Consider the following 18,957-nt stretch of genomic DNA (forward strand, 5'->3'; position numbering starts at 1 on the left):
CAACTGGAAAATAAGATATATAGGTAGAGAAACCTATTTTGCCCTATAGGAAAATAAAAAGGAAGGAGATAAAAGAAGTGGGGATTATACAAGGGAGGGCAGATTGGGGGAAGGGGTAATCAGAAAACTGTCTTGGGGTAGGGGAGGGGAGAGATGGGGAGAAAAATTGGAATTCAAAATCTTGTGGAAGTGAATGTTGAAAACTAAAAATAAAAAAGTTAACATATGTTTATATAAATAGAATCTTCTTTATTTCTTCATTTCCAGGCTCTTATTACATCCAAATTATCCTTCTAATCATTTTCCTTTTCAATTGATCCTAGAACCCATTGCCAAATTAATCTTCCAAAAGCTTCTCCTTGGTCATGCCACTATCCTATTAACCTTTCTTTTTTAACTATCTCACACATCTCTCTGCACTGAATTAAATCCAACCTTCTATGCCTGACATTGTGAGCCATCTATAATATGCCTCCCATCTACAGTAGGTGAGATCAGGAAGATCTGAGTTCCATTCCTGCCTCAGATACTTATGCAACCCTGGACAAGCTATATCTTTTCTTATCTGCCTCAGTTTCCTCATCCCGAGATGAGGTTAATGATAGCACTTAGCTCCCAGGGTTGTTGTGACCGTCAAATGAGAAATTGTGTCTAAGTGTGTACAAACATGCATGTATGCATGCACCCACATACCTGTATACACACATGTGCACGCACACACTACAAACACATGTATGTGTGCACATGTGCACATATGTACACACATGTGTATATAAACATATACATACATATCTAATGCTTTGCAAACCTCAAAGGGGTATAAAATATTAGTTCTTATGATCTCTTGGGGTGCTTGTCCCATTCTGCTTATATTCTAGTTACTAAGAGGCATTATGCTTTTTAGCCCACCCCTAAACTTCATGAGAGCAGAGACACTGTCATTTCTTTCTGTGTCTCCCAGTGCCTAGAAAAAGTACTTTGAATGTGGTCAAAGCTCAATAGATATTTACTGGATCAGACTGCTTGGACACAAGAACAGGGATCCCTGAGTTTGTTCCTCTGGTTACCTTTGAGACCTGCTTAAGGTTAGAGATGAACCACTCGCAGGGGACTGGCAGGTCGTTGTGAAGTTGGATGGTAGCTACCTGGCATTGCCCACACTGGATAGTGTCAAACTCCAATTTGTCGTGAGATAAAGAGAGAGCTGGTATGGTCACCTTGGCACGCAAGCAGATGTGCAGTGTTGGCCCGCCTAAGACCTAGAGTGAGTGGAAGGTTACGTCAGTACATCCCCTCACCTGATGGGGAGACTGACAGAGCAAGGACAATGAACCACCCTGACTGTCAAGTGATGAGACTGAATTCAGATCCAAGTCTGAACGCTCCACCTCACCTTGATAGGCAGAATCACTTCTTTGCTACCGACGGAAAGATTGGCTGCTAGTGGATCACATCTCACCTCAAATGCTTCTGTTTCACAAAAAGGAAGATTTCTTACACGGTCGAGCTGTACGCTAAAACCTGGATCAGAATGGCAAGAAGATCTCTTCACTATGTGATAGGAAAGATTAAAGGGTAGGGAAAGGCCCTGGCCTTTGGGAGGGGGATCAAAAATGAATCTTCCCAGCATCTATCCTGACCCAGGCTCTGATAACCACAGCATCCTGGAGCTGCAGGAGGCCTCAGGAGGGCATCTGGTCCAACCCACACTTGGGAAACAGCAGTTCTTGGCCTTTTTTTGTGTTATGGATCCCTCTGGGAGTTTGGTAAAGCTGATGGGCCCCTTCTCACAATGCATAAAATGCATTTTTTAAAAATGCATAAAACAAAGCATATGATTGTTGAGGAAACTGATTCTGAAATATAGTTATCAAAATGTCACATAAATAAGTTCATAGACCCAAAGTGAAGAAGACTTGCTTAGAGGCATCTCCTTATGCCATACCCAAGTGGTCATCCAGGCTTCTCTTCGGAGCAGACCTTCAGAGACCAGGATTGTACTCTCTTCTAAGGACAGGGCAGCACTGAATGTACTACTCCAGAGGCACAGGGTGAATAGATGGTACAAAGAATGGCAGAACAAAGAGTGGTGACAGAGCCCCTTCCTGCTGAGAGGGAAAGGTATCCTTGGCACATTACCTGAATCATGAAGGGCACCCTTTTCTGCATGGAAAGACACTGGCAAATTGCTGGTGTTGGTGATTTTGACTATGTGGGTGCGGACATTACCAAGAATAATGTAGCCAAAGTCAAGGATGTACTCGGGAAGATGAGCCCTGAAATGGTGAAAGGCATTGGTCACATGAACTTGGCTCCATCTAGGGCACTGTTCACATATGGAGAGTTATCAAAGGGGGAGAGAATGTGGTCCTAGCTTCTGCCATTCTGTTCCTATGACTGGACAACTAGGAGCAGCTACCTGAACTGTAGTTAGAAGCAAGGTCTTGTCCAGACGGCCCGTAGATTTGTACTAATTGTCTTCTGATGTGATATTTACCAAATGCCTTCATGTGCCTGTGTTTGTACCTGTTGATATATCTGGCATATAGTAAGCTCTCAATAAATGCTCATTGACTGACTCACAGAACCAAAGCTTTCTGGCTTTGGAGCAGAGTTCAAAATCTCTCTGGTGGACTTGGTGCCAGATAATGTTTGATGTGTCTGAGTCTATCTACTTCAAGAGAGTAAATCCATATTTTGGTTTCATACTCCTTCCTCTAGACTCATCAACTGAGACATTCTGAAAATAAGAAGCAGAGAAACAACTCACTTGAGCAATCTACGGCGAGATCGATAACTGAAGAAAGATTCCTCCAGATTGAGTAATTTCTGTTGTTCTAAAGCATGATGTTGGATGATCAGTCTCTCTACTTCCATCTGGAGCTGGACGTCTAACTGGAACAATAAAAAACAAGAGACAGTTACTCTTTTTCTCTAAGAAAAAAATAACCTTCATGCATCCTTAGCTGTCACTGGCAACAAGGACTGTCACTATCATCATGAACTGTGGCTTTGGAGTGGCTGGATTTTGGATGAAGAAAGAGAGGCCAAGACTGGGTGATATTCTGATTCTTATAGAAATCTTACAAAAAGAAATCTGGATTTATTTATATGTTTTTATATATATCGTCTGGGACAATCTGGGGCAAATAATTCTCCCTTTTTGGATTTATTTCCTTCTCTATAAAATGAGGATCTTGAGGCAGATAATCTCTATAATTGATTCCATTTCCAGCATTCTGCAGTCATTTTCCAGTGGGAGAAGGGAGAAAATATTAGCAGTGGAGGGGACCTTAGGATACAAGGTGTTTATCTGGGGAAGCCTTGGAATGCCAACAGACTGTTGGAAATTTTAGCTTTCTGTTCAATGTTGTCAGAAACTATAGCAATGGTGACATTAAGAAGTGGAAGTTATTTTTATACTTCCTTTGAGGAATTCAAAAGATTTCCTTGACATATCTTATTCACTTTCAGAAAATCCTAGAGTTGTAAAGGGGTTTCTCTTATCCCAGTTGGAATCCTGTGCCCACCTTGGGAGTAATATCATTAGTTATGGTCCTTGTGAAGAAACACACCTATACATACACTTTTGTATATTTTTAGCTATTTGGTATATTTATAGAAAAATTAATTCAATCTTTCACATAGCTCTGTCATAAGTTCCTAAATACGTTAAGTGAGGAGGCGACCTGGGGTAGCAGATAGAGAGCTGACTTTGGAGTCTGGATTCAAGTCTTGCCTCTTACACATATAATTTTTTTTGGAGGGGGCAAGGCAAAGCAATTGGGATTAAGTGACTTGTCCAAGGTCACCCAGCTAGTAAGTGTCAAGTGTCTGAGGGTGGATTTGAACTCAGATCCTCCTTACTCCAGGGCTGGTGCTCTATTCACTGTGCCACCTAGTTGCCCCTCCTCTTACACATATTGGGCAAGCTGCCTCACTTCTCTGTGCCCTAGACAATTCTCCAAGACTGTAGGTTACAGAGAAAGGGCTGATCTGCGTTGGAAGAGGGAATTTTCTTATCTGGGATGTATCAATGAAATAGTGTTCCAGTCCCTAACCTGTGCCTTGGAGACAAATGAAATAATAACAGTTAGCATTTATATAGCATTTTACCTCAGTTGATCGTGGCAACAACTCACTAAGGAACGTGAGGCAAACAGAGGTTAACTGAACTGACTCACCCACAGTCACATAGCTAGTAAGTATCTGAGGCTGAATTTGAACCTGGTTCTACCTAAAGATATCAAGGTTCCATTGAAATGTTTTTGCTGCATGAATGAAAATATCTCTTGGACACCTCATGCTTCTGGCTTCTTTAACAAGAAGTGTCATTTCTGTCTGAGGTGTCCAGTGTACTACTTGATATGGTGGGTTAGGGCTGACTCTCCACAAAATTGTGACATTGGGAGGGTTTGCCTTCAGTTCCCTGAGGAGGAGCCTCTTCTAAGAGCCTGTCCTTTCCTCCTTTTCATCATCTCCTTCCTTCTCCAATGAAGATCCAGTGTCATCTTGTCATTCACAAGAGTAGCTCACCTTTACTGAGTGCTTTAAGGTTAACATAATGTTTTACATATGGAGTCTCACTGGATCCTCATGGCAAGGAATTAGTACAAATGCAGTGATCCTTATCAGACAGACAAGGAAACAGACCCAGGGAAGTTACTTGGTGGGAGTTAGTGGCCGCCCCCAGACTCCAGCCCAGGGGTCCTGACTCCTTGTCTGGAGCCTTTGTACTATGCCACAGTTACCTCTTCTGTAGTGGCCTCTAAAGTGTTACAGATGATGCCTTCAGGACTCTACTGCTCCTAGAAGAAAGGCGAACCCACAAGCTCAATTGAAAAGAGCTGGAGGCATCCTTAAAACAAAGGAATGGATTGCTCAGGGGAGGATTTTGAAGCTCAGTTGGGAAAATGGCTTCATCTGCTACAAGGCCACCCCTGCCATGAAGAAAGTGCATTAGTCTTGGTTAGATATATTGGTCCCCTCATCTCCTACCACTGTACAACTTCCTCTTTTGTCTACTCATAAGGCTGCCCAGGACTCAATCACTCTCCCATTCTTTTTATTTGGCAAGACCTATTCATGAAGGGTAAAGCCCTGCATGGGTATGAGTGAGCCTATGTGTTTGTGTACATGTTTGAGGGTGCATATGTGTGCACAGTAGTATGAGTGTGTGGTGTGGGTATGTTTGTGTATTTAAGAGTACATGTGTGAGTGCGTTTGCATTTGTGTCTCTTTATACGCCTATGTGCATGTGAGTGGGTATGCATGTGTTTATGTATATAAATGTGCATGAACGTGAGTGTCTGGGTATGAATGAGTGTATCAGTGAGTGTGACTACATCTAAGTGTGCATGTGTTTGTGAGCATGTGAGTGTATTTGTGTGAGTGCATGGGCATGAGTGACTGTGTATTCTAAGTGTGTAAGTATGGATTAGTGCATGTTTGTGAATACATGTTGATAATATTTAATATAAATTTTAGACTTTAATAAGGTTCAAAGTGTGAATTAAGAAGAGCCTGAACCTAATAGTCCCCTTTGTTTAACTTAGAGGATGCCTTTTGATGTCAAGCAAATGGGACTTCCTTACCAGACCCTTCTTCTAGTATCCTAGTGATAAGAGAAAAACACAGATACCTTGGGTTGTAACTTCAGCTTTGTCAACTCTGTTAAGATAAACAACTTCAAAGGCATGCTAGGGAAAGAAGATGCCCAGAGCTTGGGATCATAAAACCCAACTGATGCTACTTTGTTTTCAGTGTGTTTATCTAAGAGAACTCCTTTCTCACGGCAAAATGTATATAAGCCAGAAGATTTCTGTACTGGGTAGCCAGAACATTTCTGGCTCCATAAAGCATTATGTTACCGTTTTCTTTAATAGGGAATTGATTAATTAATTAAATCATAAAATGTATGCATTTAGCCTGTTGCCTTTTTTTTTTAACCAAGTTTTCAGGTCAACAATGTACATGTGTGTTTGTGTGGGTGTACACGTACATAAATGTGAATATGCATGGGATCAAGGATTCGTTTGTGTTCTAAATGTGTGAGTGCACATGAGTGTGCATGTTTGTGAAGTGTGTGTGCATGGGTGTGTGTGTTTGTGAGTGCACACGAGTGTTCATGTTTGTGAATATATGAGCCTGTGTGTGTGTTGGTGTGAATGTGTGCATCTTTGTGGGTGTGCATTCCTGTGAGTGTACGGATGCACACACAGATATTCTCACATGGCTTGCTATGCACTCCTCCTCAGACATGGTCTCTGTTGCTGGATCTGGGTAGATGGATAGCTCATCCTTACTGAGTTCCTTCCCTAGATTTTTTCTGGCTTCTCTCAAGAATTCCTCGTACTTTTCATTCCCTGTTGGTTAGAGAAAGACGAGAAGAAGCTGAGTCAGAAAAGGAGTGTGCATCATGCCCCTCCCCCATGCTGGCTCTTCTCTCCTCCGGGATGAAAGGGAAATGAAGTTTCTTTCTCACGTGCCCTTGCAGTCTGAGTTGACCTGAAGTTTGAAGTAGAATGGGAAAATCTAAACCAGTGGCTCTTAATCAAAGGTTAGATCAGTTTTAGGGGCTCCGTGAACTTGACTGCAAAAAAATGACATCTTTGTTTTTACTAACTTTTCACTGAAATTAGCATTTTCTTCAATTATGAATGTAGGCAACCAAAAAGAAATCACAACTATTTTCAGATCACATTACAGATGCAGATATTGAGAAATATAATTCATATTTATCACTGCTTCAAAATTCCTGTAATTACTAGATCCATTGCTAAATCAGACATGATCATGGTCTTCCTATCTACAGCCTATATTTTAATATCATTGGTTTTCTTTGTAAGCCAATGTATTTTATTTTGTGAATTTAAAAACATGATGCTGAGACTGCCAAAGGGACCCATAATACAATAAAAGGTTAAAGACCTCTAGTAAATGTATTTATAGTACCATGATGATAGAACTATTCAAATGTACTGAGTAATGCCTATGAAACTTAATTAAACAAGATGTCTATGCAGCTAAGTCTTTGAGGCCAAAACAAAGTAAGAAATAATGCCGTTAATCTAAGAGTAGGTTAGGCATCCCCAGGGGTGGGGAACCTGCAGCCTCAAGGCCACACGTGGCCCTCCAGGTCCTCAAGTGTAGCTCTTTGATTGATCTAAACTTCATAGAAAAAATCAAGTTAATAAAAGAATTTGTTCCGTAAAACGTGGACTCGGTCAAAAGGCTGCACCCAAGGACCTAGAAGGTCATATGTAGCCTCAAGGTTGCAAGTTTCCCATCCCTGCCCTAACCCTTCTGCAAAGCCTCCCCTCACTGGTACATGCACTGAAAGTGGCCATGCTCTTGCTGTGGAAATTTTAATATAACTGGGTTTGAGATATACTCCTGTTTATGCTAATGTGAAGAGGTAGAAGACTATGAGAAATGGTCAGTTAGATTCCATGCCAAGACAGGAAAAAAACTGGTGAAGCAGGGGAGGGCTGTAGAGGTGATGGCAATTGGGGTTTTTGGAGTTCCAAGGAGACTGAAGGACAGTAGAACTTTGGTGGCACCATGGTCCTCAGTTGGGTGCCAGGAAAGGGAGAGACTAGCTTGGGCACATTCTATGGGTTGAACTCAGAGGAGCCCTTGAGTTGGGGTTTGGGGAATTGAGAAGAGAGAAATTTGGACCTGGATTTGTACATGGCTCAGCACGTAGTAGGTGCTTGCTGATTGGATCCAAACCAGAAAAACTTTGGTTTGTGCTAGGTTGGAAGAAGGTTGGAAGCAGGGCAGCAGGAAGAACTAGAAACCTAAATAAGAGATAACTTTTGAAAGTTTGCCTTTTGTGCTTCACATGAACCACACTAATGTGAGTAATGAGACTGGGCTGGTGACAGGCTTCCTGTGTATTTTGTCCCACAATGATGGTGGATTTTGTGGCAGAGAAGCTTCTGAATACTGGACTTATGGGACACCATTACTGTTGTGCTAACGTTGAATGAGGGGAGAAGAAGCCAAGCCTTGATTAGAAATCCAAGGATTTTGGGGAGGCCATTGTTGATGTAGCAGTGGGGAATCCCCACTGGGAGGTGGGACAAACTGTCTAGTAAGTCTTCCCTTTCAGGGGCTCCCTTGAGGACCTTTGGGCACACAACATTTGGTGAATTCAATGAATAACTGTCCAATTCTTTGTTCCTTTTCTGGTCATATATGTGGTTACTATGCAAGATACTAAATCAATGGGCCATTCATCCCAAGAGTCACCAGAAAACATCATTTTTCATCTTGATCGAGATGCTGGATACCTTTGATGTTCCTTGGCAGATCCAGGCAGATCCGGGGAAAGATCCCCTCTCCTCTCAGAGTGAGGGTGTCTGGCTCCAGATGGGCAATCTGGATCTGAAAACTCCTCTCAAAGACCTCCGGCACTCCAGGCAGGTAATAAACCTTTAACACCTGCTCTTCTTTGGATTTAATGAAACCCTATAATAGACCACAGAGAGCAAGAATGAATCAAAGTATAAGGCCATGAATCAGTTCATCCAGAGGAATGATGAGAAAATCCAGGGAGAGAGTTTTTATTAATAGGATATTTAAAGAGAAAGAACAGAATTAGATTACAAAGGAAGGCAATTCAGCTGGGTCCACTCTGGACAGGAGAAAAAAGCTGGAGCTAATTTAGCAAATAGAGTGGTCATCTTACAACCATTTTGTTAGACTACAAAACTTTGCAATGAGCATTGGCTTTGGCCTTCATCTCTGCATGCTAGGCTAGGCTGCCAGAGAGAGAGTCCAGTCCTATGGCTCATAGACTCATAGAATATCAAAGCTGGGAAGAAGATCAGAGGTTCCTAACTGAGTAGGGATCTACTGTGCAACATGTAGTCTCTCCTGGAGAACCTCTAGAAGTGGGGAATTCACTAGCACTGGAGGCAGCATGGTTATCTGTAGGAAGTTTTCACTTATGTTGACCTGATATCCATCTCCCAGTATCTTCTACCCATCAGTCCTGTTTGTTTCTCAGTTCCTTTAACTTGTTCTGGGTGTACTCTGGCTTGTCCTTCCTAAAACGTGGTGACCAAAAACAGAGACAATACTCTGGCAGTGGTCTTACCAGGACAGAGTAATCATGCTAAGTTCCCATTTGAAGAGACAGTGAGCTGGTGCAGTAGGTAAGAGTACCAGATTTGGAATCAGAAAGATTCATCTTCCTGAGTTCAAATCTAATGTCAGACATTTACTAGCTCTGTGACCCTAGACAAGTCACTTCACCTTGTTTGCCTCAGTTTCCTCACCTATCAAATGAACTGGAGAAGGAAATGGCAAACCGCTCCAGTATCTTTGCCAAGAAACTTCAAAAATGGGGTCCTGAAGAGTTGGACACAACTGAAATGACTAAGCAACAAAGTTCACATCTTCCTACAATCTGCCACTCTCTTGGGCTGGCAGTCTTGATCCCTGTTTCCTAGTCTACTTCACACATGGTACTGACCACTCAAAACTAAGTCACCTAGAATTGGTTCCTTCCGTTCCTTTCCTCAACCAACTTGGCTTAACACAATTTGCTGGATTTTCTTTCTTGGAGATTCTTAGTCAAGAACAGCTTGGACAAAAAGACCTCTGAGGGCCTGCCCAACTCTCAGACTATAATTCTGTGAATTCGAATTAAAATGATCTCTATAGACAATGAAGCTAAAACAAAGGCCTTAAAAGGCTCAAAAGTGAATTGTTGGCCTGACACCTTCAAGAAAAGGGAAGAAATAAGCCCTGGGGAACTTAAACTTATTTGTATTTGAAGGGGAAACGTCTGGAGAGAATAATTGGCTAAAGATGGGAAAAAAAGAAATCAAAGCAGATAGATGGAAAGATCTTGGGTTGATTTTGCTTTGAAAAAATATTTGTTTCATCTTAATAAAGGCATATTTTGTTCCTTCAGTAGTTACGGCATACTTACCACAGTCCTGCACACTTAGAACACACCCACATGCACCCCTGCACATACCTACACACAATGCACACACACATGCATCCTGGGATGTGGCTACATGGGGGCTTTCTCTCTGCATAGGACCGATGCTTTTTTCTATCCTGGTCGGGCAGGTACTTACAGAGTGAGGCAGTATCAATGGCACTCCGGGTTGAGGGCCATCTAAAGAATGCTGGCTCCCATGCAGAACTTTGAACTCAAAGCCAACTTTGCCAATATTCTTCAGGGTGAGCTCGCTTTCCATGACATGATCAAACAGCTTGGGAAGATAGAAGGGAAAGTACAATATATTATATAATATAAAAAAGTAAGCAAATGTATGCTAATAAAATACAGATCTCATACACGTGTTTTGGGAATTCAGGTAAGCCAAAGATCAGTGTGGGATAGAATTTGTGGTTCTGAGCTAGGAGGAAGTAAATCTTGAGGCTGGCTTTGAAGGATGAAGAAGTTTTGGATGGGCAGAGAGAAAGGAACAGGAACAGAGCGAATGAACATTGTGGTTCTTGCTTCATTCTTAAAGAGGATCATGACAGCAGGGAGGTGACACCATGACTTGCAAGTGAATTGAATTTGTGCCGATTGACTGATTCATTAAAAACAAAGTTGAGTAGTTAGTGGTGTGTCCAGTTAATGGTGTGCCCAGTTAGTGGTGTGCCCAGTTAATGGAGGAGCCTTGAAGAACTAGCTGATGAGCTTTGATTTTTATTCATTAAGCTGTAGAGTCAATGGTCAAGGCAGTCACTTATGCTGGGGAGTGATGTGCTGATAACGGTAATTTAGAAAGACGAATCTGGCAGTGTCATGGAGGACTGACGGTAGTTGGGAGAGATTAGAATTAGGGAGGCAAGTTAGCAGGTCATTGCAGTAATTTGCATGTGAGGTTGTGAGGCCTTGATCTATGGCAATCTTTGTGGAGATGAGTAAGGAGGCTGGCTCTGTGAAACATTGTAGAGGATGAATCAGTGGGACTTAGTGATTGGTTGGACCGGGGAGATGAAGGACATGGAATTATCTAAAGTGCTTTTGAGGTTATGGAAAATGGGAGACCAAGGAGACAGTGATGACAGAAATGGGGAAGGCAGGAGATACCTTCTTTTGGGAAGAAGGGGAATGATAATGACCTTAATTTTTGACACTTTTTCCCAAATCTCTGGGAAAAGCAAATCAGAATGTCCTACAGACATGTAGAGAGGCAAGTTGGTGAGTGAGCAGGTAGATGAAAGGGAGGTCTGTTAGGTTTAGGAGCCTGTTAGATTGTAAGCCCCTTGAGGGCTGGGTCTATCTTTTGCATGTTTTTGTATCCTCAGCTCTTAGCATAGGTTCTTGCATATAGCAGGTACTTGATAAATATTTATTGATTTAGTGATTGCTGAACCGAGTCACAAAGTGATCCCTGAAGCTGTGACTATGAACCACCCAAGAAACTGAACTCCGAGGGAGAAGAGCAGGAGATTAAGGATTAGGGCCAGTTTTAAGGCAAGGATAGAAGGAGTCACTTGCTGTACCTGTAGTCCATAGTTAATTTCCTTTGTGTCAAATTTATAGCTGACCAATGAAGCTTGTCCTTTAAGGGTAATCTCATAGGTGGGGCCACCTTCCACTTCACACAGGGCTTTCACCTGAGCAATGATGTCACAGTGCCCATAAAAGGAGAAGGACACCTGGTGGCTGCTAAGGGGTGGTAACACTCCATAAAGGGGTAAGATGTCAAATACCTGTGAGGAAAGCCAGGAGGTAGGACAATATATAGCTACTGGAGAACATCCAAAAGGGGAAAGTTAAGTTACTTTACAGAACATTTATCAAAGGATCATAGATACAGAGCTGGAAGGGACATTAGAGGCCATTAAATCCAACCCACTCATTTTAAAGAGGAGGAAACTCAGGCAGAAAACGGTTAAGTGCTTGCCCAGGGTCACACAGCTAGTAAGTGCCTTGAGGTTGGATTTGAACTCAGGTCTTCCTGACTCCAAGTTCAACTCACTACCCGCTGTGCCATCTATGCAGTTAATTTTGAAAATGTAAGACAGTTCTGGGCAATGGCACAGAGACCCCTATCATATTCTGGAATTGCCTTTCTAGAAATGTGAGATTGTTGGAAGAAGAGCTGGATTGAGCATCGGAGACCTGGGTTCCAATACTGGGTCTTCCACTTAACCATATAACTCATTTCCCTTCTTCGAGTCTCAGTTTTATTATCTGAAAAAAGACTGGGCTGGACTGGATGGTACAATGTACAGGGATGGTACAATGATGGTATAGGTCCTCCCTCCCCTAAGGTATAGATGCTGCAAAACTGTCTCATGAATTGCTATGGCTGAAGAATTCTTCCCTCGGTAGTTATCCTAGTGATGAGTCTCTCCAAATTTATTGAAACTGAGCCTCAGATGACACAGCCATGATAAGACACAAAAAACAAAACACAGTCTTGAAGGTCCCTTCCACCTCTGACATCATCCAATCTGAACTGCTAGCATGCTTGGTCTATGGGGATGGTTCAATCAAGACAACCAATAGGAACTTATTAAGGTAGCATCTGCTTTATTATAAGCATTATGCGAAGCAGAGAGCTCAGAACACAACACTGGGTTTTCTTTCTCCAACAAAGCAGATGCAAAACAGCTGTAATCTAAATCTTTCTCTGTATCCCCAGTTGGAAATTCAGTTCTATTAACTTACATTCATTGGATCAATATTTTTTTTTTAGCGAAGTGTAATGGATTTCTTTATGTTCCTTTTGATTTCAGCATCTTGGACAAAGGAGCTTTAGGAGTTATTGCCATAAAACTACAGGATTATAGGAATTAGAAGGGGAAAGGACCTTGGGGGTCATCTATTCTAGCCTCTTCATTTTCCTTCATCATGAGAACAGGAATCCCATGGAAGAGATCTGGCCCGTTCTTGCCAACACTCAGTACAGAATGAGCTGTGTTTCTAGGAAGTTCCTTCCTTGTAAGAGAGCCAGGGCAGCACAAGATACAAGTAGGAACTTGAGACTTTCATGCTATATTGGAGTTTTGGTACCAACACCTTCCAGTTCCTTGAGTATTTGGACCTCAAGTTACACAGGTGAGGGACAGGTCAGATCAGGGACTCTTATTGGGGGACAGAGGAAAAATGAGGGAAACTGTGCATGAGAAGAGTGAATACAAGCTGTTAACTTACTTCTTCCACCCCAATGGAAAGGGACTCATCCTGTTCAAAGACCCACAGGGAGTCCTGGAATTCCACCTGGTTCTGGGCTATTAATGCTCTTTCTACTTCTTCGAGGCTTGATTTCAGTGGCTGGAAATAAAAAGAACAAGGGAAAGCTAACAACCCTGTACTTTCCTTTATGCCCTGACCCCTGACTCTATTACTAGAGGGTTCACGAACTCTATTCCATTTCCTTGTCTAGGATCTGTCACTCATACAATCGCTATCCACAGCATTTCTCAGAACACTGCAGTTTTTCCACCTTAGAGAAAATACAATTCATGCTATAGAAAAGTGGCAGGGGTGCCCTGAGCCTTCCTGATCCATCTGACATGGGTACAATGATGTGGATGCCCCATCAGGGAAGCGACCATAACCCTACACCACCCAGACCTCATAGGGTTCCTAGTGACCTTTGCCTTATGCTCCTGGCCTACAGTCTGTCCTATGAAAGGGGTTGCTCTCTTGTCAGTCCATTATTAGGAGAAAAAAAAAACAAACCACTTTACTTGTGCATTGACTGTGTTGACCATATCTGGTGGCTGTAGAACCTTTTTTTCTCCTTCTTCATTCATGTTATTCTCATCCAGAATGACATGCCTAGAGAATTGCATCAGATATTGGAGAGTTAGCACGTTGACTACTGGAACATAGCGTTTCACTTGAGCAACACTGTTACCACATTCCCCGAAACCACATTCCCTCTTACCCCACCCCCCAAAAAGAACAAATGAAATAGGGGAGCAGGGAAATAGCATTAATGGAAAGAGACCATCCCAGAGAAGTTGGATAACTTCACAGAACACAACAGGCACATTCTCAAGATGCTGAGCAAAAGCAGGGTCAATGGGTCCTAACAAGAGAATCTATTGTCCAGTGGAATAGTTTGCCTTGGAAAGAAGTGAGTTCCTCATTACTGAAGATCTTCAAACAGGCACTAAGTGACCCCTTGTCAGGTATTATGTAGACAGGGATTCATGTTTCAGGTGGGCATTGGCAGGCAATGACTACTTCCGCTACTTTCTACACTTCCTTCAGCAGCCCCTACCCCACTCCTTACACAGGAAAGTACAAAACCTTCAGCCCAACAGGAAAATGCCCATTGCTTTGGAGATGGGCTTGGAGGGGTCAGGGGAGGAGGGAGGGGAAAAGCAATGTAATTTAATAACTAGACACTTTGTGACCATGTCTACACTCTATAAAGTCTCAAGAAAAGTAAGTCGTTTTCCAGATAGCCGACTATGTTCCAAAATGCTGAATAAGAGAATTAATAATTTATGGAGACATGTCATGGGGAGGGTGTGCCCTGGAGGGGATACTTTGTTCTTGGAAATTGGCCTAGCCTTTTCCATGTGGTAACCTAGATCTGACCTTTGATAAGAGGTGATAGGATAGAAGGAGCTCATTTCCAAAGGAAAGGGAAGTGATGTCTACGTGTATGTCCATGGCCATATCCATGTCCATATCTCCACATGGATAAACATAATGAACACTTGAAAGAATCTTTGCTAACGTTGCTTCAAAATATCTATACTTACTCAACAAATTCCTCTGTTTCAATCGCTCCTAAATTTGGTGGTACTGGGATTGCTGGTGAAGCTGCTGCTACGGAGGTTATTGGAAGTAAATCTTGTTGGGTCTCCAACATCTGTGACCAAATGCGAAGTGGGGCAGCGTATGGCTTACGTTGCCCTGTTACAAACCTGCAAAATAAAGTTAGAGTTTGTATTTCCAGAAGTTTGGAATCAGGCCAAGGAGGGCACCCTGTTTCTGAAACAAGTGGTCAAATTCTAGATTTGTGGTAAAGAAAGACCATGATCTCAGTCAAAGATCTAGGATTCTGGAATCAGATTTGTCTCCAATGTTCAATGAATAGTTCTGTGCTTGGTCTCCTACCCATGGAAGGAAAGGAAGAAAGATTCTATTAGTTGTGGCTTAGAAAGACTTAGGGGTTTCTATATATAAGTATACACACATTATATACACATGTATATGCACATACATGAACATGTGTGTAATATGTATGTAGAAACAAAGCCTTCCATCAGGCAAAGGGAGTGGCTTGCTCATTTTCATCTGGTTTTACTTTCTATCTCAACAAACATTTATCTTACACCATTTACCAAGAAAAGGTCAAAATGGATAGAAGAACTAGATGTAGAGAGAGATATTACAAGGAAATTAGAAGAACATGGAACATATCACTTAGACTTACAGACAGGAGAACAATTTACGAATAAATAAGAGATAGAGGACAAAGTTATATGTAAAATTGATAATTTTGATTAAATTAAAAAGGTTTTGCACAAATAAAACAAATATAGCCGAGATCAAAAGGAAAGCAGAAAATTTTGGGGGGGAAATTTTTATAGACAGTTTCTCAGTTAAAGGACTCATATCTAAAATATATGAAGAACTTTGTCCAGTCCATAAGAATATGAATAATTTCTCAATTGATAAATAGTCAAAGGATGTGAATAGACAGTTTTCTGATGAAAAAATCAGAACAATTTATAGCCATATGAAAAAATGCTCTAAATCATTATTGATTAGAGAAATGTAGATCAAAACAACCTTGAGATATCACTTTATGCCTAACAGATTGGCTAAAACGATTGAAGGGGAAAGAGAAAAATGTTGGAGAGGATATGGAAAAATTGGGATACTAACTCATTTTTGGTGGAATTCTGAACTGAACCAAACATTGTGGAGAGCAATCTGGAATTATGCCCAGAAAGTCGTTAAACTACCTATACCCTTTGACCCAGTAATGCTAATACTAGGTATCTTTCCAAAGATGATTAAGGGAAAAGGAAAATAATCTATATGTTTTAAAATGTTTATAGCAGCTTTTTTTTGTACTGGCAAAGAACTGGGCATTTTAGGATGTTAATCAACTGGGAAATGGCTAAACAAATTATGAAATATGATTGCAATGGAATATTACTGTGCTATAAGAAATAATGAGCTCAATCTTAGAAAAACATGGAAAGATTTGCAAGAAATAGTAAGAGTGAAATGAGCAGAACCGAGAGAATTCTGTATATAATAAGAGCAATATTGTCTTAAGAATGACTGAGCAAATAAGTTATTTTGACCATCGTACATATCCAAATTAACTATAAAGGACATATGAAGAAAGACCCTATGTGCATCCAGAGAAAGAACCCATAAATAGATTAAATACAGAATAATTTACATACATGTACATGTATGTACACATATACATATATGTATCTAATGGTGGCCATCTCTAGGGCAGGGTGGGGAGAGAGAAGAAAGAAAAAAAGAAAAAAAAGAAATTTGCATGATATCTTTCTTGTACATTTTAAAGGAATAGCAAATTGTACATAACAGAGTTACAGTTCAGTATGCAATCATCTTTTTTACTATACTATGTTATGAAAATGCTTCTTTTATTCCATAAATTAAAAATAAACTAACAATTAAAAAAACCCAAACATTTATTAAACACCTACTATGTGCAGAGGTTGAAGTTCAAATGTGCAAACGGATCTGTGATCTCACTGATTTGAGGTTTCTCCCCAACCTTGCAACTCTGCTTGCCCATCTTAAGCAACTCTTGTTTATGTCCTCCCCATGCTTTACCACAGGGGTTCAACCTATATTTTGGATGCTTTATCTATTTTCTTATGACATTTCAAGGGTACCAGTGGAACACTCTGACTGTCTACCGGGATGCCTTGCTTTTTCCATGTGACCAGCCCATCTCCTTTCTGCAGTTACATCCTTTGCTTCTACTCTGTTGGAGCTCCTCTTTGATTATATACTGCATGTGGCCCATGCCTACTGTTTAACTCATCATTGCCCTTTGTGGGATACTTATCTTTAGTTCTTTGTAGCCAATGGTATTCCATGTTTCATTGCCATGTATCAATACCCATAAAATGTTGGTATGGAAAAGATGGACCTTTGTTTTCATTAGAAGCTTGGGCTAATTAAGTGTTTGTCACTTCCTAAAAGCAATCCAGTTCACCTTTCTCCTTTTCAACTCTGAGCCCAGCTAGTTACTGTCTAGCTGTACTGTCTGTTCCAATACACACTCAAGCTCAAAAGGATGTCCATCAACATACATGTGTGTTAAAATCTTGGCAATAAACATTCTTCATCCATTTCGCCTTTCCTGTGTGGATAGATAGGTCAAGCTCCTAGATCCCTTTTAGGAGTCTGCAATGTCTGGGGGCTAGCATCAGTGTCTTGATGCAACCAACACAATGTCATCCACAAATAGGAGTCTCTGGAGTTCTTTACCACTGCCAGGGTCTCTCCTTAACCTCCCTCTGCACTGCATCTTCTCAATCACCTTTGACAAGCAGCCACCTCCCTGTTTCATGCCTCCCCTGAGTAGCACACCACCCCAAACAGAACTATTTCTACTGTTACATCTTCTACAGCACCTTGAATGATTTTTTATGTTCATGCATCTTCACAGTGTATGAATGGATGAACGGGAGACACCTGGTTGCAAAAAGGTCTATAGGGTACTGGTGTTTTGTTCTGAATCAAAGACCTTTTCACAATCAATAAACAATAAACATTCCATTCTTCTATTTTCTACATCTTTTTCCATTATGGATAATGGAAGCACCACACCTGGACCCTAACATTACAGTCCCTGACATGCTTATCAAGGAGATGAAAATGGCATTACAGAGAATGGGGAAAATGGTCAGATCTATCTGTCTATCTATCTTTAGCTATCTGTCTATCTGTCTACTTGTCTGTCTATCTGTCTGCCTATCTATCAATCTTTCTATGTCTGCCTATCTTCTTGTCTATCTATCTGTCTGTCTGTCCATTATCTCTCTATCTGTCTGCCTATTTATCTACTTGTCTGTCAGTCTATCTGTCTGTCTGTCTATCTATCTATCTGTCTGTCTGTCTGTCTGTCTGTCTCTTATTCTCTATCCAGCTCTATCATCTATCTATTTACACATATATACGTGTGTGTGTATGTGTGTGTGTGTGTGTGTGTGTGTGTATAAAGGAGAGAAAGATACCAAAGCCATGAAAAAAAATCTCCAACCTTATAAATACTGAAAAAAGGTGACCAACAGAATATGACTCACTCCCAACCTATTTGCCAACTGTCTCATCTATTGAAAACAAACTATGAGGATTGTCCCTGTATGAATTGAGAACGTGCTTGTTGAGCGCATTCGGATGAAGTGAGCAGACTTTCACCAATGGAATTCAACAATGGACATTGGTGCCAGATAAAGACAAACAGAACAGCTCCATTATCCTTGCTGAGATGGCAGTCTAGCAAGGGACTAGCATATATTGACAAATAGCTAAGACATAAACTGATGCTTGATAAGTACATGAGAGAATTTAAATATGAAACAAGTGCAGTGAGAAGTGGGGGGAATCAAAGGAAGTTTCATAAAGGGGGGTTGTGATTCTCACAACAACCCCACAAAGGAAGTGGTATTACACCCATTTTACAACTGTAGAAATTGAGGCAAACCAATTAAATGACTTACCCAGGGTTAAATTGCTAGTAAATGTCTGAGGCCAGATTTCAATTCAAGTCTTCCTGATGCTAGACCCAACCTTTACCCACTGCATCACCAGCTGCCTTCTCTCTCTACTGAGGAGACACTGAACAAAGGCTAATGACATATAAAGATGTTGATGAAGTAGAGGCAGGCAAGAGTGATTTACTTGAGTCAAAGCCTCCTGGGATGGTCTTGTGAAACATGTGAAGGCCCTTCTTGTCTTCAGCAACTGAATTTGCCTTTTCCCGCTGTTAGACA

The 18,957-nt window shown here is 41.2% G+C and overlaps 1 protein-coding gene across 6 annotated transcripts in view; it reads right to left on the reverse strand.

Annotated features, from left to right (window-relative positions):
• HYDIN (HYDIN axonemal central pair apparatus protein) overlaps nt 1–18,957 on the reverse strand; it is a 468,388-nt gene that overhangs the window by 156,235 nt on the left and 293,196 nt on the right. For all 6 annotated transcript variants that reach the window (XR_011972958.1, XM_072636610.1, XM_072636609.1 and 3 more), the window contains 11 exons: nt 14,716–14,880; nt 13,687–13,777; nt 13,148–13,267; nt 11,488–11,697; nt 10,101–10,238; nt 8,298–8,475; nt 6,232–6,365; nt 2,771–2,895; nt 2,140–2,276; nt 1,394–1,521; nt 1,068–1,259 (listed from right to left, as the gene is read on the reverse strand). Coding sequence is in view for 5 of the 6 variants with exons in the window: in XM_072636610.1 (XP_072492711.1) it covers nt 1,068–1,259; nt 1,394–1,521; nt 2,140–2,276; nt 2,771–2,895; nt 6,232–6,365; nt 8,298–8,475; nt 10,101–10,238; nt 11,488–11,697; nt 13,148–13,267; nt 13,687–13,777; nt 14,716–14,880 (1,618 nt within the window). In the remaining variant the exon portion in view is untranslated. The remainder of the gene's footprint in view (nt 1–1,067; nt 1,260–1,393; nt 1,522–2,139; nt 2,277–2,770; nt 2,896–6,231; nt 6,366–8,297; nt 8,476–10,100; nt 10,239–11,487; nt 11,698–13,147; nt 13,268–13,686; nt 13,778–14,715; nt 14,881–18,957) is intronic.

The sequence above is a fragment of the Notamacropus eugenii genome, chromosome 1 (genome assembly GCF_028372415.1).
Source record: "Notamacropus eugenii isolate mMacEug1 chromosome 1, mMacEug1.pri_v2, whole genome shotgun sequence".
NCBI lineage: Eukaryota > Metazoa > Chordata > Mammalia > Diprotodontia > Macropodidae > Notamacropus > Notamacropus eugenii.